At 38.1% G+C, this 26478-nt stretch overlaps 1 protein-coding gene across 16 annotated transcripts in view; it reads right to left on the bottom strand.

Moving 5' to 3' along the window:
• Positions 1–26478, bottom strand: part of PARD3 (par-3 family cell polarity regulator) — a 686648-nt gene that overhangs the window by 262705 nt on the left and 397465 nt on the right. For 8 of the 16 annotated variants that reach the window (XM_045819999.1, XM_045819993.1, XM_045819992.1 and 5 more), the window contains exons 13-15: positions 24378–24566; positions 21795–21965; positions 10872–11022 (exon numbers count right to left, since the gene is read on the bottom strand). In XM_045819999.1, coding sequence (XP_045675955.1) covers positions 10872–11022; positions 21795–21965; positions 24378–24566 — 511 coding nt within the window. Of the gene's footprint in view, positions 1–10862; positions 11023–21794; positions 21966–24377; positions 24567–26478 lie in introns of all 16 variants that reach the window. The other 8 variants (XM_045819991.1, XM_045819987.1, XM_045819990.1 and 5 more) reach the window with 1 other exon arrangement.

Genomic DNA, 26478 nt, shown 5'->3' on the forward strand with positions numbered 1-26478 from the left:
ATAGAGTTCAAATAGTGAATATAAAAATGCTCAAGGAGCTCAGTGAGAACTACAAGGAATGCTATGGGAGCTACAAGGAATGTAGTGGGAACAATATCAGCATGAATAAAGACATAGAAATTATAAAAAGAGCCAGGAGGAAATGAAGAATACAGAAGCAGAGGATTGAATCAGTGAGTTACAGGACAAGAAAGAAGAAAAAAAAAACCTCAGAGAGGGCAACAAAATGAAAAAAGACTCAAAAAGAATGAAGATACTTTAAGGGATATGGAGGACAACATGAAACATAATAATAGTCACATCACAGGGAAATGAGAAGGGGAAAAAGAGGAGCAAGGGATAGAAGACCTATTTGAAAAAGTAATGACAGAAAACTTCCCTAACTTAGGGAAAAGTAACACAAGTCCAGAAAGCACAGAGAGTCCCAATCAAGAGAAACCCAAAGAGGCCACTCCAAGACCCATCATAATAAAACTGGCAAAATTTAGAGACAAAGAGAGAAGTTTAAAGGCAGCAAGGGAGAAAGAGCTAGTAACATACAAAGAGTTCTGATAAGACTATCGGGTCATTTCTCAACAGAAACACTACAAGCTATCAAGGCATTGCACAAAACATCCCAAATAATGAAAAACAAAGACCTGCAACCAAGACTACTCTACCCAGCAAGGCTCTCATTTAAAATGGAAGAAGAAATAATGAACTTTCCAAACAAAAAAAGTGTAAAAGAGTACATCTCCAGGAAACCAGCATAAGACATACTAAAGGAACTCCTTTAAGAACATGAAAAAAAAAGAGATAAAGAGAGAGGAACACAGGAGCAAAGGGGAAAAATGTCAATGAATAAGTACCTATCAATAATAACCTTCAATGTAAATGGATTAAATGCTCCAATCAAAAGAAACTGGGTAGCTGAATGGGTAACAACAAAACACAACCCACATATATATAATGTCTACAGGAGACCCACCTCAGAACAAAAGATCTAAACAGGCTGAAAGCAAAGGGGTGGAAAAAATATTCCAAGCAAATGGACAGGAAAAAGAAGTTGGGATAGCAATACATATATCAGACAAAACATACTTCAAAACAAAGTCCATAACAAAAGACAAAGCAAGTCATTATATAGTACTTAAGGAAGTAGTCCAGCAACATGATAAAACTCTTGTAAACATATATGCATCCAACATAGGAGCGCTAAATATGTAAGGAAAATCTTATAGGACTTCAAGAAATAACATCAATGGGAACACAGTCATCATGGTAGATTGTACCACATCACTTTCAACAATGGATAGATCTTCCAAAGAATCAACAAGTATATCGTGGCACTGAATGACACTCTAGATCAACTGGACTTAATTCATATATACAGAATATTTCACACAAAAGAAGCAAAATACTCTTCTCAAATGCTTATAAAACATTTTCAAAGCCAGGCCACATGGTAGGACACAAAACAAGCCTCAACAAATTCAGGAAGGTTGATATCTATCAAGCATCTTCTCAGATTACAACAGCTTGAAACTAGAAACCAATCTCAAGGAAAACACTCAAAACATTCAAAAGATGCAGACTGAATAACATGTTATTAAAAAATGAATGGGTTAACAATCAGATCAAGGAAGAAATGAAAAAGTATCTGGAAACAAATGAAAATGAATTCATAACCGTCCAAAAGTTATGGGACACAGTGAAGGCAGTCCTGAGAGGAAAGTTCATAGCCATGTAGGCCTATCTAAAGAAGATAGAAAAATCACAAATAAGCAATTCAAACCTACATCTACATGAACTAGAAAAACAACACAACCAAAACCCAGAGTGAGAGAAGGAAAGAAATAATCAAGATCAGAACAGAACTGACACAGAAACTAAAAAACAACAAAAACATTCAAAGGATCAATGAATCCAGTAGCTACTTCTTTGAGAAGATAAACATAATTAACAAACTTTTAACCAGACTCATCAAGAAAAAAAGAGAGTGGACCCAAGTAAAATCAGAAACAAAATAGAAGTTACAACTGATACCACAGGTATATAAAGGATTGTAAAAAATCAGTATGAACAACTATATGCTAAGAAATTGGACAACCTGAGTGAAATGGATAAATTTCTAGACACATACAATCTTCTAATACTGAATCAAGAAGCAGAAAGCTGCCCTGGCTGGTGTAGCTCAGTGGATTGAGCGCGGGCTACAAACCAAAGTGTCGCAGGTTCGAGTCCCAGCCAGGGTACATGCCTGGGTTGCAGGCCATGACCCCCAGCAACCGCACATTGATGTTTCTCTCTCTCTCTCTCTATCTCCCTCCCTTCCCTCTCTAAAAATAAATAAATAAAATCTTAAAAAAAAAAGAAGCAGAAAGCCTGAACAGATCAGTAACAACTAGTGAAACTGAAGCAATAGTCAAAAATTCCAGGCACACAAAAGCCCTGGATGGGATGGCTTCCCAGGCAAATGTTACCAAACATTTCAGGAAGAACTAACTCCTATCCTTCTCAAACTACTCAAACTATTCAAAAAAAATTCAAGAGGAAAGACTCCTAAACTCTTTTTAGAGGTCACTACCATCCTAATTCAAAACGCAGGTAAAGACACAACAAAGAAAGAAAAGTACAGGCCAATATCTCTGATGACCATAGAAGGTAAAAAAAATCCTCAACAAATATTGGCAATCTGAATCCAGCTATACATTAAAAAGATTATACACCATTATCAAGTGGATTCATCCCAGGGGTGCAAGGATGGTACAATATTCACAAATCAATAAATGTAATACAGCCCATAAACAAAATGAAGGATAAAAATCAAATGATCATATCAATAGATGCTGAAAAACCACTTCATAAAATCCAGCAACCATTTATGATAAAACATTCAGCAAAGTGGGGATAAAGGAAGCATGCCTCAACATAATAAATGCCAGAGATGAGAAACCCACAGCCAACATCATATTCAATGGGCGAAAACTAAAAGCTTTTCCCTTAACATTAGGAACTATACAAGAGAGTCTGCTTTCACCACTCTTATTCAACACAGTACTGGAAGTTCTAGCCACAGCGGTCAGATAAAAAAAGAAATAAAAGGTATCCAAATTGGAAAGGAGGAAATAAAGCTGTCATTATACACAGGTGACATGATAGTGAACACAGAAAACCCAATAGTCTCTCAGTGAATTTGGAAAAAGAGCAGTATACAAAGTCAGTATTTGGAAATCAATGGCATTTTTGTACATCAACAACGAACTAGTAGAAAGAGAAACTGGGGGGGAAATCCAATTTACTATAGCAACAAGAAAAATAAAGCACCTAGGCATAAAATTAACAAAGGAGGTAAAAGACCTGTGCTCGGAAAACTATGGAACACTGAAGAAAGAAATTGAGGGATATCAAACAAATGGAAGCATGTACTGTGTTCATGGACTGGAATAATTATCATCATAAAATGTCCATACTACCCAAAGCAATCTACAGATTCAACCCAATTCCTATTAAAGTACCAATGGCATATTTCACAGATCTAGAACAAATATTTCAAAAATTTATATGCAACCAATAAAGACCCCCAAATAGCCACAACATCTTGAGAAAGAAGAACAAAGTTGAAGGTATCACAATACCTGATATCAAACTATACTACAAAGCCATTATAATCAAAACAGTATGGTATTTGTATAAGGATAGACACACAGATCAATGGAACAGACTAGACTGCCCAGAAATAAACCCATGTCTCTATGGTCAATTAATATTTAACAAAGGGGGCAGGAGCATACAATGGAATAAAAATAGTCTCTTCAATAAATGGTGTTGGGAGAAATAGGCTGGTAAATGCAAAGAAATGAAACTAGACCACCACTCTTATACACCACAATAAACACAAAATGAATAAAAGACATAAATATAAGCCATGGCACCATAAATGTCCTGGAGGAAAACACAGGCAGTAAAACTTCAGATATCACACACAGTGATATTTTTGTTGATGTACCTCCAAGGGCAAGTTAAATAGGGGGAAAAAATAAACAAATGAGACTACATCAAATTAAAATGCTTCTGCATTGAAATAACAAGGGAACCAACCATATCAAGAACATACTTGCCAATGATACACTGGACAAGGATTTAATCTCCAAAATATATAAAGAACTCACACAACTTAACACCAGAAAGACAGAAATCCAATTAATAAAATGGGCAAAGGACCTGAATAGACACTTCTTGAAGGAGGACGTACAGAGGGCCAATAGACATATGAAAAGATGCTCAGCATCACTAGTCATCAGAGAGTTGCAAATTAAAACCACAATGAGATACTACCTCACATCAGAATGGCCATCACTAATAAATCAATAAACAAGTGCTGGGGAGGATGTGGAGAAAAGGGAACCTTAGCACACTTTGTAAGAACCCTAGTTGGTAAGAATGCAGACCGGTCAGCCCCTGTGCGTAACAGAATGGAATTTTCTCAAAAACTGAAAAGTGCAACTGCCTTTTGACCCAGCAATTCCACTGCAGGTAACATACCCTAAGAATCACGAATCACCTATTCAACTTAAGTATCTCTATGTTCAAAGCAGAGTTATTTATAATATCCAAGTGCCAGAAATTTACTATATGCCCATCAGTAAATGAGTGAATCAAAAAATGATGGTATGTTTACAGAAAGGAATACTACGCAGTAGAAAGAAAGAACTCCTATCTTTTGTGATGGCACGGATAGAACTGGATGTATTATGCTAAGTGGATTAAGCCAGTTGGTGAAAGACAAATATTATATGACCTTACCCAAAAGGGGAATATAATGAAGAAAATAAACTAATGATCAAAATAGAACAAAAGGCATGGAAACATGGAACAGACTTACAGTGACCAGAGGGGAGGGAGGAGGGCAGTAATGGTGGACAGAAGGGGAAAGGACTAGTCAAAAACATGTATGAATGACCCACGGACATGGGCAATGATATGGGGATTAACTAACGGTATGGGGATTGGCTGGGGGAGCAGGTGGTGGGCTGGGCAGAGGAGGGCAAAGTATGAAAAATTCTGTATGATTGTAATATAACAAATTAAAAAAAAAGATTAAAGAGAATGGGGAGGACCTTGAGGGAGATGGCACAACTGATCTGACTACCCAGTGACTTTTCAGCCCAAGACAGGGGAGCCAATAAATTTGTATTTACTCAATTAGGAATATAGTGTTCCTGGTACAGAAAGACCCAGAACTGTTTCACTGAAGAGTTTCTTTCAGGAAAGTCTGCCCAGGTTCAAGGATCAGTATGACAGGCATTTATGTTTCTTGAGGCAAAATTATGATTCAAGGCCCTGAATCCTTAAAGATAAAGCTGGGGTCCGAATGATGCCATCTTCCTCCCCAAAGTGCCTACAATTCTTCTGGCTAACTCCCAAAACCTTCTGAGCAAGAACTGTGGATGAAGCTTTGGTCCACGTGAACACCTTGTGGGATCAGAAGGTGCACAGAAGCCTACAGAATGGGGTGACATGGGCCCACTGGCCTGGCTCTCCCAACAAAGTGAGAGAAAGTGACAATTTCCTTTCACCTTACAGGAAGATGGAAAAACTCTCATTTTAAGTCTAATGTCCAAATACGTTAAAAAGGATTGGGGCACTATTCCACTGCTCCAACTCAGCCACCACTGTACACAAGACGCACTTTTCCTGTGTTACGAAGTGTTGCTTAAAATAGCACAAGGGCAATATATAGAAAGTCTGTGAACATTTCAGCATCAGTCTTAAGATTTAATTTTTAAAATAAGTGATAATTCTTGTTTTAACACTATTATGGAAATTACGAGAAGACAAATACATAGTGTTGAATGATTTCTAAAAATATAAATTATTCTAGACATTACAACAAAAGAGCAAAAATTAATTTTATATGTATCTTTTCAGGACAACCCACAAAAGTAACTGTGCTAGAAATCTCAAATGCATTCATTATTTAGCATCAACTACTCTATTATAGAAACACTACATGTTCACTAAAACTTCTATTCAGCATTTTATCAAGAAAAACACTCTATTTTGATTTGAAATGCATACATTTTGACAAACTCTGAAAACTAGCAACTTTTTATGAAATACCACAATAAAAAATATACATCAAATTTAATACTTAATCATTTGCCTTTCCTAAATGTAAGTCACTCATTTATTCCTATTCGAGTTTTAGGATATTAGAATACAAAAACAGCAATCTGTTCAATGAAATATCATTCAAAAATAAGGTCAGACGTTCTAGTACTATAATCCAAAGAAATATTTCCTTCTCAAGACACACTTTTCCCCCAGAAGTGTACAGAATGACAAAACCAGAAGTTTCCTTGACAGCTCATCACTGACAAAGCATGTGTCAAAGCATTAAATGCCAAGTCCTCACACAGCCAAAATGTACTGGAAGGAAATAGTATGGTGCAATTATAGTGCACTCATTTTTAACAAAACTAAAACCCTTAGGTTTACACAATATATTCTGAAGGACAGCCTAATAAGCAATAGAGAAACCTGAATGGGTCTTCATTTGAAAATCCTTTTTCATCACATGTTTTGAGTAGAAATACTGTACTTTCATGATCCAAAATATACACATAAATAGCAAGAATTTAGCTAATAGGAAGACAAGAATTTAGCTTATTCCTCTCACCATGATTCTGGAGGCTAACATCTTAAAAAATTTCAGAATTCATATTTTCTATCAATATTCCACATCTTAACATGCTTACTAGGAATACAGTTTTAGTATCTGCCTCCAGGAATACATAGGGGTAATGGATGGCTAAATTGTCTAACTACATACTGTGTCAAACTCTGGTCAATACCTTTTTTTAAAAAAATATTTTGTTTATTTATTTATTTTTAGGGGTGGGGAGAAAGAGAGGGAGAAAAACATGAATATGTGGTTGCCTCTCAAGCACCTCCACTGCAGGGGGACCTAGTGTGCAACCCAGGCATGTGCTCCAACTGAGAACTGAACTGGTGACCCTTTGGTTCACAGGCCTGCACTCAATCCACTGAGCTATACTAGCTGGGTCTGGTCAATACCTCTTAACAATGTTTGCTGTATGTGGCTCATTATAAATGTGAACTTTCAGAGGATGACTAGAGAAGTCTTTAATCTATTTTTTGATGGATAAATATTCCTTTGTCCTCATCTAGTTGACCAACAACTACAAACTAAGATTTAAACCAATTAATGTGCTGTGGAGGAGTGAAACAATGAGATGCAGAATGATTACTAAACATTTATTCATTGGCACATTTACACAGAAGGTGATGCTCCACATGACACTAAAAACAGATGAAATGAGGAAACTTTTTCCAGTGATTTGACCCACAATAAAAATATTAATGTTCCATTTTTCTAATTTCTAACAAGTTAATATAATATGAACATAAATACTTTTAAACTCACCACAAATATATGAATATAAAGGCTATTAAGGTTAAATTCTAGAATGAATACAACAGATTTTGATTTTGCTTTAAACAGAAAAATTCTTCAGATTAAAACATTTGAAAAATTTAAAGTTCAATGCTTCTAAATGTCAGGTTGTGATTTTATGAATTGAACATGTTGGTTAAATAAGCTATATCCAGTACTGTTCTTGTTACAGTTATTAGTTAAGACAGTCCAACAATTTGTAAAATATTTTTAAGACTTTTAAAAGAAAGAAATCCTATACAGACTCACTACAGAATTATTTCTGATGAATGTCCAGGATGACTCTTTTAAATGCAGGACGGTGGAAAGTCAGCCAGTGTGGATGATGTTTGGAGACATTCGGCCTTTGGTCACAAACCTGGCTGACCCTCACCAAAAGCTAAACAGGTGGAACAGTCTGAGTAATGGAGGAATCAGGACTCACAAAAATATACATTGTAATTTTGGTTCAGAAGCACAGAAACTCTGCAACTTCAGACTTGTCATTTAATTTCTTTGCTCTAAAATTCCCCTGACCAGAAGATAAGGAGGTTGGCCTACATGATTTCTAAGGATGTTTCCAAAGATTAATAACTTCTTTGATTCGTAGATCACAGTGGTTGCCAGAATGGACTAGATTCTAGAGACTGCCTAATGCTTTTTGCTTAAAGATGTGCATACTTATAAAATGATGGTAGGAAAGAACGAATATCACAAATTGTGTGATTCTCAGCAGTTCCCAGAGAGGGCTATTTTAAGAAACAGTAAATAATAAAAAACAAAATAAAAATCACCATTGGATTTGGGGACTTTGTTCCTTTATTTGTTAAGTGGGGAAGTGTGGCTGATGACATATGACATCCTTCCAACTCCAACTACCCTTCCTTTTCTCATCTATTTTTTAGGAGCTTCTTTCCCAGGATATGCTCCCATATGAATGAGTTAGAATGCCTCAAAGCTCATTTCAGTCTATGTGAGAAATAATTTACATGAAAATTTATCCTGTTTGCATAAATTAAATTATTCCTTAATGTAGTCAGCTGCAATTTCAATACTAAGTTCTAAGATCATGGAGTAAATACCACCACCTCCACTACTGTCTACACATGAGTTATTCTAAAAGCATAGAAGACAATCATTAACCAAACAAGATCTGTCTGAGAAATTTTCATGTACCTAGATACTATGCAAATCAATAAATACTATTACTATTGATAGAAATTCAGTGCTCTAATATCTTATATTTGGTACCTTGTTTTGGCTTTTTGTTGTAAGGTAACATCTTTTGTAGGATTTGAACTTTAAGGGGGAACTTACTTAACAAATAGTATCTGTGTGTTAGGGCCAATGATACTGGAATGGGACCTAACAAAGACTGAGGAATTCTCACGTTTGCAAAACTACAGATAAATCTAAGTACATGCATTTCTCAGGGTAAAACAATATGGGATCCCTAGTTTCCAGTACAACATGTAAAGAAACTGTCTTAAGAAAATACCCAAATCATTCAATATCAATATGGCCTATCACACAATGTACAGAGTCTGCCACCCCCTAGCCCAAAACAGCATGCACAATACATCACAAAGCACACAGCTGAGAGGGAAGATACTGCCCTGGGAGAAGCATCTAGAGTTTTACAAGTCCATTACATCTCTAGCAGAGGGAAGGGGAAAAATGCCAACTACAATGCAAATGTAAGCAGACTAATAAATCCATGGCTAATAAAATCAGGGCAACAGACTATAAAGAAAGTGAAGGGATCCGCAACCCATATATACAGCATTTCAAAAGATCACTAAAGGTGAATTTGGAGTGGTTTTTTTGTTTGTTTGTTTGTTTGTTTAATAGTTTTAGTTTTTCGCCTTCCTCTGAAGCATCAGGGATTGGAGGCAGGATGCCGGTTACAGGAACTGGTGGACCAGTGGTGTGATTCAGTATGGCAAGTCCTATGTTCCTATAATAAAGGGGAAATTACAGCATATCACTTTGTATACACACAGATGCAGGGACACACGCATTCTCTCTCTCAAGGGCTCTGTATTTTCATTGATAAAAAGTATTTAACAAAGATAAAGTTTTACACCAACTCCAAGAAAATATGGGAAATCCAACAGCAGTGAAGAGAGTGATCATTAATAAGCAGAGATTAAAGGGATAAATTATGTGCGTAGCCTATCACCTAACAGGGGCACAATATCTTAGCATCCTTCTCCTGCTTTTGCTATGTCAGGCAGGCAAAAGGAAGAATGGTGACAAAATAAAACTACAGTTGGCATGTCTAAATCCTATGTGTAACAAGATAATTGAGAATTTAGCAATTTTTCCAAACTAGAAAGCTACAGGGATTTAAGGAATAACACAGAAAATGTGTTATTCAGCAGAAACTGTGTTATCTAGCAGTCATGTTTATGCATTTTTCCTATCATGCCCAGCAGAAAGTTCTTTGAAGACAGAGAATGTTTCTATTCATCTTTCTATCTACAAGAAAAGTGTACACAATGCCTGGTCAATAGAAGGCTTTCCATAAACATCCACTGATGAATGAAGTAAATTCTTCCTGTAGTGAAGCTTCAGAATGGAAACTTTAAATGTATTAGATCTCTACTTAATATAATAAAAATGGAGTAAAACTTAGGGTTTTACTTTATATTAGCAAAACATAGCAGCAATAAAAATGTTTTATGTCAGGTGTTATTTTAATCAAAACAGCTTGCTGTGTTTTAAATTTGAAAACTCCCCCAAGGTAATCCCAAGATGAGCAGCTCAGTGCAGGCAAACAGTCCTGTGGCAAAGCAAGTCTTTATTAACTGGATCTATCAGTAGAAGCTCCTCTGATACTGAGCAAGTGCGAACAACCTCATTACCCACTGGGGCCTGTGCACACAGCGTGGTGTTGAACCCAAACAAAGGATGCAAAAAACTCATGTCAAGATTTAGAAATGAAGGCTTAGAAATTCAAGTAAAAAAATGGGGCTCTCCTATTAAGCACAAACCAAATAAATGTGAGTATCTCATGCACATGTATGTAAGTGGGTAAGGATTTTTTCTCACCTTCTGAACAGTGCTACTGTGAATGACACGTAATTTTTCGAAGCCCCCTTGCCATAAACCACTGAATTTTGATTTTTAAAAAAATATAGCTTCATTTATTATCTCAAAAAAGCTAAGAATATATTGATCACTGGAAAATATTTCTGTGGGATTCCTTTTTTTTTCCCTTCTTCCCACGTCACAGGATCTGAAACTTACTTAACAAAATCAATGTATTGATTTCCTCTCTTCACATTAACACTTCCTGAGTGATTATAATGAACCTGCTCATTTCCTCTTCAAAACATGGCCCTCTTTTACATTAATATTACAATAATAACCTCTCTGTAAACCAATAAAAGCACTAAAATAAGATGTGATAAAGTTTTACCTGACTCACCCATTATCCTACTAAGTGCAGCATTTCTTGTGGGGGATTCATCAAGCCCCTCAATCCCACTGTAGAGGGAATGGGAAATTCTTCGTTCTCTGTCATCCAGCACTGTTTCAATAGGCAGCTCAGGTCCAGAGGGGCTCCCAGGTGACTTCAGCTGTAGAGAAAGGGGGGCAAGGGAAAGTCAGGACTAGAGGCCCATTAGCAGCATGAAGGGATTATAACAACTTGCCCAAGGCCTGCATCCAACTGGGTACCAAATGAACTAGAACTTTTCACCCTGGACCACAGTAATTTGTGATGGCAGCTCTGCTTAATGACCGACTTTCCGTGCCACTTTACACTGTGCCTCCCATGAAGTTCTGTCAGTTTTCAACCACTAGAAGAAAAATATGTGTATTAAAAGCTTTTTTAAAAAAATACCTACCTTGCTGCTTATTTTTTCAGCCCAACTGTGTCTGTTGAAGTCAATTTAAGTTATGATTTAATTCAAAATTCTTCACAAGATGCTGCTCTGCACAAAGCATACTTTATCAGAATGAAAGATGGAACTTAATGGACTTTTACACCTCTAGCATGTAAGTGCACAAAATAATAAGCGCACAATTGCATGTGTGTGCTGATAAATTTATTATCCACCATGTAAGACTTAAAGACCACTGTCAGCTCAGGTGTCTTGAACAATACACTGCGCCTAAATTTCTTCTGCTGGACATTATGAATAATCACTATTCTCTGATTGTGATCTTAAGAATGAGACAGTGAAAAACAGAGAAAAGCACTTTAATAGTATGCAAGCAATACAGAAGTGAGAACCAAATATTCTAACAAAGCAGGCAAAGATGCATATTTCGAAAACATACACAATCTACCAAATAAGCAAAAAATATAGGTCAAGTTCTAGCACCATGAATAAAACTGTATGTGACATTCTTTAGAATAGCAGGGTCTTATAAGTTACATTCTTCATAAAAACAATACAAATAAAAAGCCTATGTTAGTAAGGCCCTGAAACAAATCTGTTTCAAGGAGAAACAAAACACACTCAACAACACTCCCCACAATGCAGGCTCTGAGATTAGCCCCGTGGACTAATATCTTAGCACAGGCTGACACTGGCTCAAGCAGAGGCAGAGAGTACTGGGGCGCAGGGCAGCCCAGCCCAGCCCAGCCCAGCCACACTGGGGAGGAGATTGCACTTTCCACACAGATGAAACCACCACTGTCACAGTTCTTTCGCCTGAACAAATTATGATTTCTCTAAGAAGCTATCATCTGTTTAATATAAATGAGATATTTAATGAAGTTACGAATTGTAGACTTATCTCTCCCAGTCTGATAAGCACTGGGGAGATTTAATGCATTGAAGGGTCAACACAATTACAACTGGAGGCCCGTCTAACTGCAGGAGAATAATAAACTCACAGTGCCAGTGAATTACACTCAATAAGGTTTAAATTGTGAAATGAGGATTTGTTTTATTAGTTTTTTTAAATTGCAGATTACAACTGACAGCTTTACTGAAAAGTAAATGAAATATTCCAGGTCTCTGATGTATACAAATAAAAGGGCATTTTCTGAAATAATATTATGTCTAAACCGCAAGGAACTTTAGGGAGATTAAAAACAAAAACAAACAAAACAAATACCTCACACTTTTAAAAGCAAGTGTATTTGAACTTTTAAAATGAGCACACACACTAAAGAGACCTGCTGTGCAAGGTTCCACACACAAGACCCGCTTGCTAGGCAACAATTTATTTCATCATAAGACATCCTTAAGTTTGCTAACTACATTTAATTGAACTATGTAAGTGCAATTTTCTACATGATAAAATTTTTTCAAGCCCCTTCATGAGAAATCCCTAAATATCCCAAGAGGCTACTTCAGAATTTTATAAAGTTAAGTGAAAATTAGATTTAAAAAATACATGCAGCATTTCTAGAGAAAAAACAGTAAGATGCCTATTCAGATAGAACTTGACCATTTTCCTGGAAAAGAGGGTGCACCACCCCTGCCTCCCTACCCATATCTAATTTGCATCTCAAAAGACAGATTTAAATGAAGACATCAATTGCCTCCTACATCAATATTTGACAAAGGATTCAATACCTTTTTATTTCCAAAACAAAGCAAAACCTGGTTTTATAAATCTTTTTAAGATTTTATTTTTAGAGAGAGGTGAAGGGAGGGAAAAAGAGCGGAGAAACATTAATGTATGGTTGCCTCTTGCACTCCCCCTACTGGGGACCTGGCCCGCAACCCAAACATGTGCACTAACTGGGACTCAAACCATTTGGGTTCACAGGCCAGCACTCAATCCACTGGGCCACGACAGCCAGGGCAGGAATTATAAATCTCGTGATTTGCGTACTAGTAAAGGAGCAATGGGTAAGTGATGCTCTAGAAAATGGAGGAGGAGGAGGAGGAGGAGGAGGAGGCGGTGGCTGTGGCCAAGCACAGTGGTCCTGGGAGGGCAGCCCCATCTTCTACAATTTGGGCTGCTACCACGCCCTTTCAATCTCCTTAAAATAAAACTTTATAAAAATTAAGCTTCATTGGGGGGAAAAAAGGAAATAAAGTGCAATTTTCACTTTGTGTTTGTTGTCTAAAGTGCCAAATGTTCCTCAATCCAGCTTCTTTCAGTTCCGAGCAGCTGTATTATGCTGCATCTCTCAGCCCTGTCCTCACAGAAACAGGAAGGACTTGACACGTCCTGAAGAAAACCAGCTCCAGGTTGCAGCAAGACACACATGTTGTGTAGCAGTGTACAGTGATATGGTCATTTTCTAAAACATCATGGTGATGACTATCCATTTACACTGTGTATACCCATTTACATTTTGATAGTGTCAAAAAATATCTTACACACTTGGACCAAACCATTTATTTCCCTTTGTAGTCACTATCCTCATGAAATAATAAGCTAAGTGAATAGTTAAGATTCAAGTGAATCAATATTTATCATAACTATTTACACAGGCAAAGAAACTGGGAATTATCTCAATCTCTAAAACTAATGTAAATAATATGCTCTTTAAAATATTCAAACGATCTTAGATCATTTTTACAATCAGAAAATAACAAATGCTATTTAATAACAAAAAACTGGATACTGTCCAATGAATATGCTTTTCATTATGTACTTGGCCTTCTCTTTTTTCTTTGGAAAAGTTAAAATCTATGTTTCTTTTATAAAACTAATGCAATTTCTATGGGATTTAGTGAAATCTCATGTTGTTTAAAATATGCCTTAGTGGACCAAATGGCGTCTTTCACATAATGAAAATGTATCTCACCATCTCAACTACAAACACTGAAAAGCTATCATACATATGGCCTTCCCCCCTCACAAACTTAGAATTGGGTCTTACTGAGTATTTGGCATGATCTCATTATTCGATACTTCAGTGGTCATGGACTTATTTAATCTATGTTCTCCCCAATGTCTGGCACAGAGCACACTCTGGGTGAACAATTAGATGAATATATTTACTTCTAAGTCAATGACTCAGAGTTTCCTTGAAATGGTTTTGAGATCTTATACACATTAGGCCATAACAAAGGAGGCCTTTAAAATTCATGAAACTGCACAGTGTTGAAATTAAAAAAAACTGACCTAGATTCCAATTGCACATTAAGAAAGTGCTCATATCCGAAGGTCAAGTGAACACAAAACAATGAAGAAAAAGAGTTTAGCTTTGGAGAACAGCAGCTGCAGTTTTAGGGTCCAGTTTCAGGTTTTGCTTTCATGCAGGACCACACAATTTCCTTTCCTTCCGAATGTGGACAACAGCAAGGATCTGAGAAGTAAAGAAAGCTTCCCAACTCATTCTGCCTGCGTGTGGTGGACCCAGACTTAATAACGGACTTTATCAGATAATAGAGCCTATGCTTTTGTTGTATATTATGTCCCAATACAACTAGAATACAAATTGCCTGAACAACACAATCACAGTCAATTAGACCCACTCACATGCATAGGAAGAATGAACACCTTCCTTCTAAATTACTCTGTCACTACTTTGGCCTTGCAGCTATTAAGCAAATCATTTGACCTCTCCACATTTATTCCTTAATACAGAAAATGAAGAGAGCCATAAATGATGTCTTAGGTTTCTTCCCATTCTAAGAGGATTAACCCTAGAGAGAAAACTCATTTTAAAGCAGTGCTTGACAACTAAATTCTTCAATATGGGGTCTAAGACAAAAGCTCACCTGGTCACATTCTCTTTGGGTACAAAGACAAGCCTTTATATGATATCTCATCTAGCAGAGATATAATAAAATGTCTGAAAGCTATGTTAAATTATAATAATTTCAACTGTAATATTAATTTCCTTAGAACATTTAAAATAAGCATAATTCTCATACACAGGTTATCTTCACACATCAGGTGTTGGCTCCCATTTCCCTCTACTCTGTTACAAGGTACATACATACTCAAAAATTCTTTCTCTGTGACACCAATGTTTCTGCCTCTTGCCTTATGTATTCTTTATTTTAGCATGCTATATTTTACATCCCCATAACTATTCTAGATTCCTTCACTTTTAAATGACTTCTTAATTCCTTCTTCACTTTTTTCATCCATCCCTGCAACCCCCTCCCATCTGGCAACCATCAAAATGTTCTCTGCATCTATGAATCTGTTTCTGTTTTGCTTGCTTTTTACATTCCACATGTAAGTGAAATTATATGTTATTTGTCTTTCTCTGTCTGACTTACATCACTCAGTGTAATACCCTTTAGGGTCCACCCATGTTGTTGCAGATGGCAAGATTTTGATCTTTTTTATGGCTGAGTCATGTTCCATTGTGTATGTGCACCACTTCTTCATCCATCATCACTGATGGACGCTTAGGCTGCTTCCATAGCTTGGCGATTGTAAATAATGCTGCAATGAACATATGGGTACATATGCCTATTTGAATTAGTGTTTTGGGTTTCTTCAGATAAATTCCCACAAGTGAAATTGCTGTGTCCTTCTTTGTCTCTTGTTATATAGCCTTTGTTTCAAAATCTACTTTGTCTGGTATAAGTATTGCTACCCCAGCTTTCCGCCCCCATTTTCATGAAATATCATTTCCATCTCTACTTTCAGTCTATTATGTCTTTTGATCTGAAGTGGGTCTCTTGTAGGCAGCATATATATATGGGTCTTGTTTTCTTATCCATTCAACCACCCTATGTCTTTTATTGGAGCATTTAATCCATTTACATTTAAAGTAACTGCTGGTACATATGTAGTTACTGCTATTTTACTGTTCATATACATATGTATATATTTTAATCTTCCTAAAGAAGATCCTGTAACGTTTCTTGTAATGCTTGTTTCATACCGACGAACTCCTGAGGACTGGCTGTAACTACTGTGAAGGAGCCGTTGCAAAGGGGCCAACCCTACAGAGCAGAATTCACTTTAGTGGGACTTGGGGCCTACTGAATCTGCACTTTGGGAGTGTCACTTTTGGAAGTGGTCGGATGGTGCTCTGGTCTGAAGCTGGCTACCTAGTATGTTGGTTCTGGAGTCTCTTGGGAGGGGCTTTGATACAACTCAAGGTCAGACATGTATACCCTGCCTGGGGCCATCCAGCAGGAGCTACAAAGCAATCTGCATATGGCTGCTACTTGTGCTGGCCTGCGAGGTTCCCACTCGAGGAAAAGCTGTGAACCGAGTCCTCCTGCCATTAGAGAAGAGATTGGGGTCATTAAGCAAGGGGTATAGGGCACAGGGAGGCCAGACACTGCTTGTTTGGGATTTGTGAACCTTTGGGAGATATTAGGAAAATCCACAGCAAGAGCCAAGACAAGTTGTTTGTATGGAAAAGCCACTGGAAGGGGTTTGGGTGGGCCTGCAAGTTGCATGGAGTGGAGTCTCAGGGAATCAACGGGGTGGGTCAAATGGTGTTAGGTTGATGGAGACTCAGATATGGTGCCTACCTGCAAGTGCAGGCTGAGTGGGGGAAGGTTCAGCAAAAGAACAATGGCCTCTGACAGCTCTTCTGTCTGGGAGAAAGCTGCACCTAGCTCTTCCCTAATGCCAGACAATTAATTTTCTCCCTGTATGTTCCTGGTTCCTTTCAAGCTTCTACCTCGTGCTGGAGCTCAGAGGGAGTGAGTTCAAGTAAGTGTGTGTGTGGGCCCTTAAAGGGGTTAACTCCTGGGACTCCAGAAGCCCTCCATCTCATTTAGCGTCAATCCCTGCTGGTTACCACAGCCAGAAGTTATAGGGACTCCTCTTCTTGGCACTGGAACTCTGAGCTGGGACAACTGGTATAAGCATGGGACCCCTCTCTTCTCAGGGGGAACCTCTGAAGCTGAGACATCTCTCTCAATTTTTAAATTTCACATACTGGTGTGGGATCAGCCCATTAGGAGTCTTTGTCCCTCCTACCAGTCTTGATGTAGCTTCTTGTTTATGTCCTCAGTTGTAGGTCTTCCTTTCGGCTGGAATTCAGGTTATTCTGAATGACAGTTGTTCTGTAGTTTAGTTGTAATTTTGATGTGGCTGTGAGAGGAGGGAAGTACTGTGTTTGTACCATCTTGACTGGACGCCTGCTTGGTGTGTTCTTGTCAATAGAAAAGAATGCCAGGATTTAAGAAATGTTTCTCCAGAAAGTTAATCTATCTTTCAGGGGCACAAAACAAGGAGCACAAAAAAATGACTATTTTTTCCCTCTCTTTTTATAAAAGAAACAATCACCGCTTAAGAAATGTTTGAACATATACTTCAGAAAGAACATCAGATCTAAGAAGAAAAAAAATTCAAATTACTGTTAAAATATTAATTTTGTTACCTGTTTGATGGTTTTCTCAGAACTTCAATCTCTAGTGGTAACTAAGTTACCTTTTACTTCTAAAACTGCCATATTCTCTAGGGTTATTTCCCTCACTGCTCAGTCCATGTTCATGGGTCAGTTGTGGGTTGGACACCAGCGACCCAGAAACAGGGACATGGCAGATGGGTGAGGTCCCAGCCACCTCTGAATGTATTCTTCCAGCAAAAGAAAACCAAGAAGGAAATGGTGATAGTGTGGTAGCAGCTGGGTGAAGGTGAGTGCACAGGACTAGCTAGGAAATACTTTGGAGAGACAAAATGAAAACCTAACAGCTGTCTTTGCTAGGATAAGGAGCAGAACAAACCCCTGTGGGGAATCTGGAGGTAGGACAGAACATGCACATCTGAGACATGTCAAGCAGTGCAGAGGAGCTGGAGCAGAGGGACAGCTGCCGGAGCACAGGTACCAGGTTCTGCGTGACCTATGGGTACTGAGGTGAAGATTGGCACCAGTCCTAGAGAAGATGGAAGGCTCCCGAAAGGTTTTCAACCAGAGTGACATGATTAACTTGTATTTTTAGAAAAACCTGCAATATAGCAGAGTAGAGAAAGGCATGAGAGAGAGCTCCTGACTACAGAGAGGGCCTTCAAAAGCACAAGCAGAAGCAGCAGCAGCAGCAGCAGCACGGTGAGTCCAGTGAAATGATGGGCATGAATGTGGTCAGTATCAGAGGGATGGTGAAAAGTGCTGAGAAGACAGAGATGCTGCAGGCAGAGCCTACAGACATGGTAAAAGGCTTCTGAGAGATCAAGAGTGATCCCAGATCTCTGGCTTCGACAACTGAAGGAATGATGGTGTCATTTATGGGGGCGGAGGGAGTTTAGGGGTGACCAAGGTGGATGAAGTGCCTCAAGGAGGAACTGGCTTTTAGAAAAAGCATAAATAAAGTTTGGGACACCCTGGAATTTGGGGCCTGAGAGACACACCAGTGAATACACACACCATGGTGAGTTGAAACTAGAATAGAGTTCTGAGCTGGAGACAGGGTTATGGGGCTCATCATAATATAGGTGGTATCTATAAGACCAGGAAATTGAAGTCACCCAGGGACCATGTGTACAGGAAGAAGAAACAGCCCAGGAAGAGCTTTGAAGAAGACCAACAATAAGGGAACAGGCAGAAAAGAGGAGAGAGGGAAGAATCAGAGTAAAGTAGGAGAAAAATGGGGAGAGCATATATCAAATGATTCAAGAATGAGGTGGTATTCAAAGATTCCTGCAAGGTCAAGTACAACAGGCTGAGAAATGTCTTTCAGAGAAAATCTCACATGTGCTATAGAGGGATAAATATTAATGAAACACAGGGTGAGATGATACCTAGTATGGAGATATGACAAATAGTTCATTTTTAAAAATACTAAAATAATACACAGCACTTCCCACATATTATGGGCAGAGAAAGATGTGACAAAGTACAGAAGACCTTCTTTTGTAAATTCTCATCTTCTCTAGCTTGAAATTAAGTATGCAAATGATTAAAGATGTGTTTATAAAATATAGTTTTGTAATATTTCAAAGACTGGACTATATGGTTTACTAATTGATCTGAAAGAAGAGAACTCAAACACTTTGTTTAGCTTGAGGTTCATTCATGACAAGATGTACTATGCTCACATCAATAGTTACTATAACATAAATTACACTTACCCTCCCATTAATTCAAGGAAATGTTTCCAAAGGTAATACAAATATAGCAGCAGCAAAATGGGAAGCTGAATGGAGCTGTTTTGTCTTCATATAATTCTTTAGTTAAACCCTGTCAGCATAAACGGCTTCTCACTAGCATTATAAAGCGATAAGATTTTTTGATATAATTGTTTTATAAGTTTACTCTATCCTAAGAAGTAGTAATAACCAGTAATATATGAAAATGATATCATAAGGAATACTGAATATTAAAGTCTACTACTGTCTATTGCAGCTGCTCCCTGGCATAAATAATTTCATTCACATAAATGCATATGCAGAAGTGAATGAGACATAGACATTTCAGCAGGATTCCAATTCCATGTCTTTTCATAGGGCAACAGGGAATAAAATCAGCGCTTTTCTCAGAACAGCTTCAAGCTGGTACAGGTTTGCTTTACTACTGTTTGATGAACCACAGGGAACATCTGAATCAGACAAAAGCACATCTAGACTCAGGACACTGACCTTAGTACATTTCTTACATTTTCAGTCTCCCTAGAACAATCTATGTTTTCCTGTGAAGAAGAACTTTGAAAGGCATTACTAATTTTAGTTTGTTTCAGAGAGTCTAAGAGCACGATCTACTGCACAGTATAAGTTCTGCGAGACAAGGACCACATCTGTTTTATTCACCTCTGTGTCTTCGGGACCTAACATATTTTCTGAATACAATAGACATGCAACAAATATCTGTTTAATAAATATGTACCGTTTGAAGAATATGAAATTTTCGGTTTCAGAAAAAAACTAATAAAAACCAATATATCTTGTAAACTTACTTTTGAGAATTTTTCAGGTAGCACTTTAAAGGGCTTTCATTAAAAAGATCAGTTTAATGATTAGGAAACTGATAAAAACTATTATTCAAGAAAACTAATCCAGTAGCCTAGTATGCAGGCTTAGCTTTTATAGTTATAGTATGAAAGTGAATGTTTCTACATCACACTGTTTTCCACTCAGAGATTTTTAGTCACAGTTACACAGTTCTCCCACTGATGTGAAAATTAATTCAATTACTATTAAGTCACTCTATATTTAGAAATTACAAATAATACAAAAGTCAACTGTCAATAACCTTTCAAAACCTGGTCACCTCTACACTGACGATGCACTGAGCTCAAGAGCACATTTTTGTTGCAAAATATAACAGTATTAGAGAATTGGATGAGTAATCGTCCCAACCTAAAGCTTGCTTTATATTCTTACTAAACATGGATTTCAAAATTAAGAAAAACATAAATAATTTGGATAGCACTTTCAGTTTGTATGTTTTGCTAGTACTTTTTTCTTAGCTGATTTAAAAATGTGGGAATTTGAGCATCGATAAAAACAAAAACTAATTTTACATTTTCAACAACTTTTGTTCTTTGTAAATTGTCAGGTCCCAACTATTTTCTATAGATGACACATAATTTATAATAAATCTATAAAATTTGTTTTCTTTTCAGGTTCCAACATTAACTTTTGATTTTATATATATAAAATTTATCTTTTTTTGCTGTTCGCCTTTTAAAGATTTTATTTATTTATATTTTAGAGAGAGGGGAAGGGAAGGAGAAAGAGAGGGAAACACTGATATAAGAGAGAAACATCAGCTGGTTGCCCTCTATGGGGCACATCAGCATGTGCCCCAACTGGAGGCCAAACCCACATCCCAGGCATGTGCCCTGGACCAGGAATCAAACTGGCAAGCTTTTGTTTTGCTTTTTGGAGATGACACCCAACCAACTGAGTCACGCCAGTCAGGGATACATATAATTTCTTTTTAACTTTAATTTTCAAATCCCTTTACTTGGGAAAACATAATCATATCATTCCTACTCATGCCTAATTACACAGTGCCATGTATTTTGAACCAACCATGGTATGACACAAAGGTATCGCTGCAAAAGCAGGCACTCAAGGGGAAAACACTCAGTCTTCTGTGAAGGAGAAAGTGGAGATAGCAGGTAGGAGTGGAGGCTCAACATGTAAAGACACTCCCCTCAGGGCCTCTGTTAGAGGCATCCATTTCAGGTAAACAGATGAACAGCTGCTGCTTCACTGTTTCCGTCCACCAGCCACAATACTGCTGACTAGAAGAGAACTGTCGGGAAGTTCCCGACAGGAAGGTGCATCCCAGCTAAAGGTAGGTGCCTTTAAGGTGCTCATCTTGTCTGTTGAGTTGGAAACAGAAATACTAGGGCACAAGTAGGAATGTTTTGACCAGAGAATTAAGAAAACACATCACAACTCACTGACAATACAATAAACTAAGTAGCAAGCAAAGGTAATTTACAGTGTTTCCAGTGAAGTCTCAAGACTTGCCATCCTCTGTCCCACACTAGGGCTGAACCTTAAGTCTTATTACAATATCAAATGCTAGTGCCTTTTGTCTTTTTATTTCTTTACTCTTTACCTCATTGCACTTGTTTATTCGCCGCGCAACGATGAGCTGAATCATTCCCCGCTTGTTCCCTTCAGTGGACATAGACCTTCTGAGGGTTTCCATGGCATCCTGGTTGGTCTTGCCCAATAGGGATTCTCCATTCACTGCTATCAGCTGATCATTCACCCGAAGTCTTCCATCCTGGAAAGCAAACAGGTAAAAATAAGTGCTACTAAATAGTCTGTAATAAAAGAAGTGGCTTTCCTTTTAATTAAAAAAAATAAAAACAAAGCAAAAAGAGGGGGTGCTTTAATCCTAATGAATTTGCCTAACTGAACACTAGCATAATAATGTCTAAGTAGTCACTGTAGCCTTTGTCCATTTCAATCATTTATACATTTGTAAATCAAGTCATTATCATAATCTGTTTACCAAAATAGCATGCTAATTCAAAGGACACAAAGTGATTACTTTCTTCCTTCCAGAGACACCCACAGAGGTTATTTACAACCCAAGACATGCAAAAGCTCAAGGCCATGAGACAAGTGCAGAGAGAAGGGCCCCCTTAACGAACTGCCAGGAAAGTGTCTCTAGACCGGGAAATAGGACAAGAGATCCATACACAGGGAAAGGGAAGAGAAAAGATTAACCTTTACTGTATGGCAGCTCTGTGCCAGAACCTAAAGTGAGTCTCTGCATATGTAAGAGGGTGCAGCCAGGGGTCCCCCCAAAAAGGATTTGTAATGGGGTCTAGAACTCAGGGTGTCCAGGAAATATTAAATATATGGGGTGTCCTCAACCCCAAAAGCCTGAACTGGGGGATGAAACACATGAAGCAAGGCCACTATTTTGCATAGCAATAGTTTTGCAGGTAACCTCTAGAATCGGCATTTAATATATCTATAACCTTTAACTGGTTTCATGGATATGTTAAATAGCTGTGGCCACGCTTGGAGCCAGGGAGAAGGGAGTGACTTCCACCCAGGATGTAACTGGAAGGCAGCTCCCTCTGGTTACAGAACTTGCGAGAGAGCTTGGAGATGACTGGCTCCATGCCATGGGGCCCCACCTGCCCGGACTTACTATGGCAGCTCAGAAAAGCTGGGAAAATATGGGAATGCTGGCAAGTGTAGCCAATTGTGGGAAAAGTCAGAAATGGAACTGCAGACGAAGATTGGCACTGGGGTGTAAACCCAGGCATGGCAGCCATGATGGGAATCACCACATGGCTTTAGCAGAGGAGAACCACACAGCTTTGGGGCTACCTTTGCCACTCAGCTTAGGAAGCCACAAAGCAAGATGTAGCAGCGATGCAGAGCTCTCTCTTAGCAGTTCAGAAGAATGCAGGAGAAACGCTTCAGGAAGGAAAGGGGTGAAAGGACTCTTGCTGGTGGGCCATGAGAAGGTGCCATGTGGGTTTGGATTGAGAACTGGAGATCCCAGCAACACAGCTGATGGTGCTGGGAACCGAGGGAGGCCTGTCAGCCAAAGTGCGGATTACTGGGAAGGACCGGGGGCTACCTGAGCCACAGACCTCTATTTCTTTTCCTGAGATACAGTACCCTGGACCAGGCAAAGCCGGGAAGGAAGGACTGTGTGCGTTTGTGGGTGTAATAAGGGACTTTGGGATTTTAATGAAGATATTAAGTCATTAGTCTTAAATCTGTATAACTTGAATAAATAATCCTTTCTTTTTCACCAATCTCTAACATGGAGAGCTACAATTCCCAGGTGGCAGGCAAGGCAAACCTAGTAGAGGGGAACCCCAGGAGAAGGGGGGTCCATTCAGTAACATTGTACAACCCCTTCTCTGAGGGCCAATCAGGGAGACCACATGTACAGTAGCTTTAAAGTAATACACCTACTTGTACATGTGCAATAAAAGCCCACCAAAGCTAGCCAGAAAGGATCTGCCCCATAAGAACAGAATCGCTCCAGCACCTGAGGTCAATCTGCTCAGAGCTGGCCCGCTCCCATGTTCTGCAGAGTGTACTACTGATTAATAAATCTGCTCTCTCTCTCTTTATGCTATAAACTTTCTCTGTTTAGTTCAATTCTTTGTCCTGATCACCAAGAATCTGGTTACCTGTGCCCACCTGTGACACCCTCACCTCTCCCAAACCAGAGCAGGGAAGACAATGTTCAACACCAGACAAAGAGGTGGCACTGAGATTAGTCTACATAAACAAACCCTATAAAATGAAACTCATCTATCACTAGTTTCCCTCACATATTTACCTTTCCAAAAGTTACAGCCCCAAGAAGCCCAAACCCTTTTTCCTTTTTCAAACAGTTTGTCACAATGTATTGCCCTTTGCTTAAATGATCTATTAGCTTCCAAGTCAGTTCCAACTTGCTTCTTCAATTTTTACTTCTTTTCTGTGGAGCCCCAGTACATGTAAAATTTAAAATATAGCTTTAATAAAATGTGTAACTTTTTCCTTCTGTTAATCTGTCATTTGTCAGTTTAATTAACGGGTCTCAGAAACAGAGTCTATGAAGCAACAGAAAGTCTGTTTTCCCTACAGTGTGTATGCTTACTAAACAGGCATAGGGCTGGATTAAACATTTTTGTTAATGGGCATAAACTTGATAAAGTTGATATTTGCTTACTTTGGATGCTGCTCCTCCATTAATAATGGATTTGACAAAGATTCCCAAATCCGCATGGTTCTCTTTTGACCGGTTGCCTTTGACACTGACACCAAGACCTGCTGATCCCGAGTCATTGAGTGGAACTTCAAATGTCAAAAATTCCCGGGTGCCATCAGGTGTGAGAACAACGTCCTCCTCTTCTGTTTTCTAGTAGGGAACAAAATTGCACAGCACATTATATTTCCATGTTTCTTTCTTACAGATATTTTTTAAGACTGCTAATGAGTAGTTCTTAATCATCACAGGTACAGAATTTCCACCACAGTTCCATGGCAAGATCCAGGATTATAGTGTATTCCCTTCCAGGTGATTCCTGGGGCTAGCTGTTACTATTTTTATGCAGTATTTGCTTTAGTGTTCAAACTAAACCAAACCAGATTCTCAGAAAGATACAGGGAAATGCAATAAAAGGACTGAAGACATGCAGACCCCTAGAGTTTGGGATTATTTTTTTTTTGGTGGGGAAGGTCTTTTTATACAGAGTGGGGCGAAAGTAGGTTTGTATGTGAAACACAGTTTATTCCTGTATTATTTATTAATTATTGTATTATTTTCAATACAAACAACTGGAAATCTACATTTGCCCCACCCTGTATATACTCTAAACCACAGGAGAAAAACAATGCCAGCAGCAGTCAAAATAAATAAATACAGCCCTGGCTGGCGTGGCTCAGTGGATTGAGCACAGGCTGCGAGCCGGGCATCGGTTCCCAGTCGGGGCACATGCCTGGGTTGCAGGCCGTAGCCCCTAGCAACCGCACATTGATGTGTCTGTCTGTCTGTCTGTCTGTCTCTCTCTTTCTCCTTCCCTTCCCTCTCTAAAGATAAATAAATAAAATCTTTAAAAAAAATAAATACAACTAATTTGTCCTTTTGTTTCATTAGGAATGTTCAATGTTATTAATAGTTTTATGTTGACCATTAGTCAAAAAACATAATTTTATTCACAAAACAATAACAAGTCCTAATGATACAGTCAGCAGAAAAAGTATTCATTTTCAGAGAGCCACTACAGTTTTAACTTTCAACATATGAGACAGAGCAGAGATAATACCAGAGAAAAATTTTCAGAATACTAAACCATACATAATACAGATGGTAACTATTCTTTAAGCAATCAATACTGTTTAATTAATTAGTTGCATAAGCAAGCTTCAATTTCATAATTGGAGTCATCAAGGCATAAAAGACTGTTTTAGAACGCAACATATTTTAAATTACACAAACTCTTGCCCGTTTTTAACACAGCAACGTAGAAATAAAAGCTTAAGTATAACCCGATTAAACACAGTGAGGTGATATATTCATTCTATCAACAAAAATATATGCCACAAGAGGAAGCAGTGTGCCTCCTGAACACCCCCCACCCCAGCCCCTGCTCAGAAGCCCAGCCCATATAGCCAAGACATCGACCACCGAGATCTCTACACTGCTCACCTCCACATGAAGAAGGCGAGAATTCTGTTTCAAACTCAGTATTTCCGACCACATAATAGACATGCAACAGGACTCTTCAACTGACAACTGTATGTCTCATCAAGTGCCACAACACATTTCTCCTCCTCATTCCCCAACTTTAAAATATTAGTCCAGCATCCACCTAGTCATTCAAGGTGGAATCTTTCAATTATAACTGAAGAATGGTTAAATATATAGTGGTACATAATTAGGTTGGAAGATAACGCCACCTTTAAAGATTGTGCTTTTAAAGAATGGTTCAATTATATACATGAAAGCAGGCTAGCGCAGTGATGGAAATATGGGTAGACTTAAATTTTTTTCTTTGTGACCCAACAAATTTCTTAAATTTTCTAATAACAAACAAAATTAACATAATTATAAAGTAATTTTAAAAGGAATTTAGGGATTTAACATGCAAGCTGAAACATCTTTAGATGAAATGATTTTTACAAATACTGAATTAATCAGTAAGAGGTTATTTTTTAGAATATCTTAATACAGAGATATGCCATTTTTACATTGTAACTCTCTTATAATGTAATCTGTAAAATGATGTTCCTGATTTAATAATATTCAATATTAAAATTTTTAAATTGTC

The sequence above is a fragment of the Phyllostomus hastatus genome, unplaced genomic scaffold, assembly GCF_019186645.2.
Source record: "Phyllostomus hastatus isolate PE091 unplaced genomic scaffold, TTU_PhHast_1.1 phas_scaffold_39, whole genome shotgun sequence".
NCBI lineage: Eukaryota > Metazoa > Chordata > Mammalia > Chiroptera > Phyllostomidae > Phyllostomus > Phyllostomus hastatus.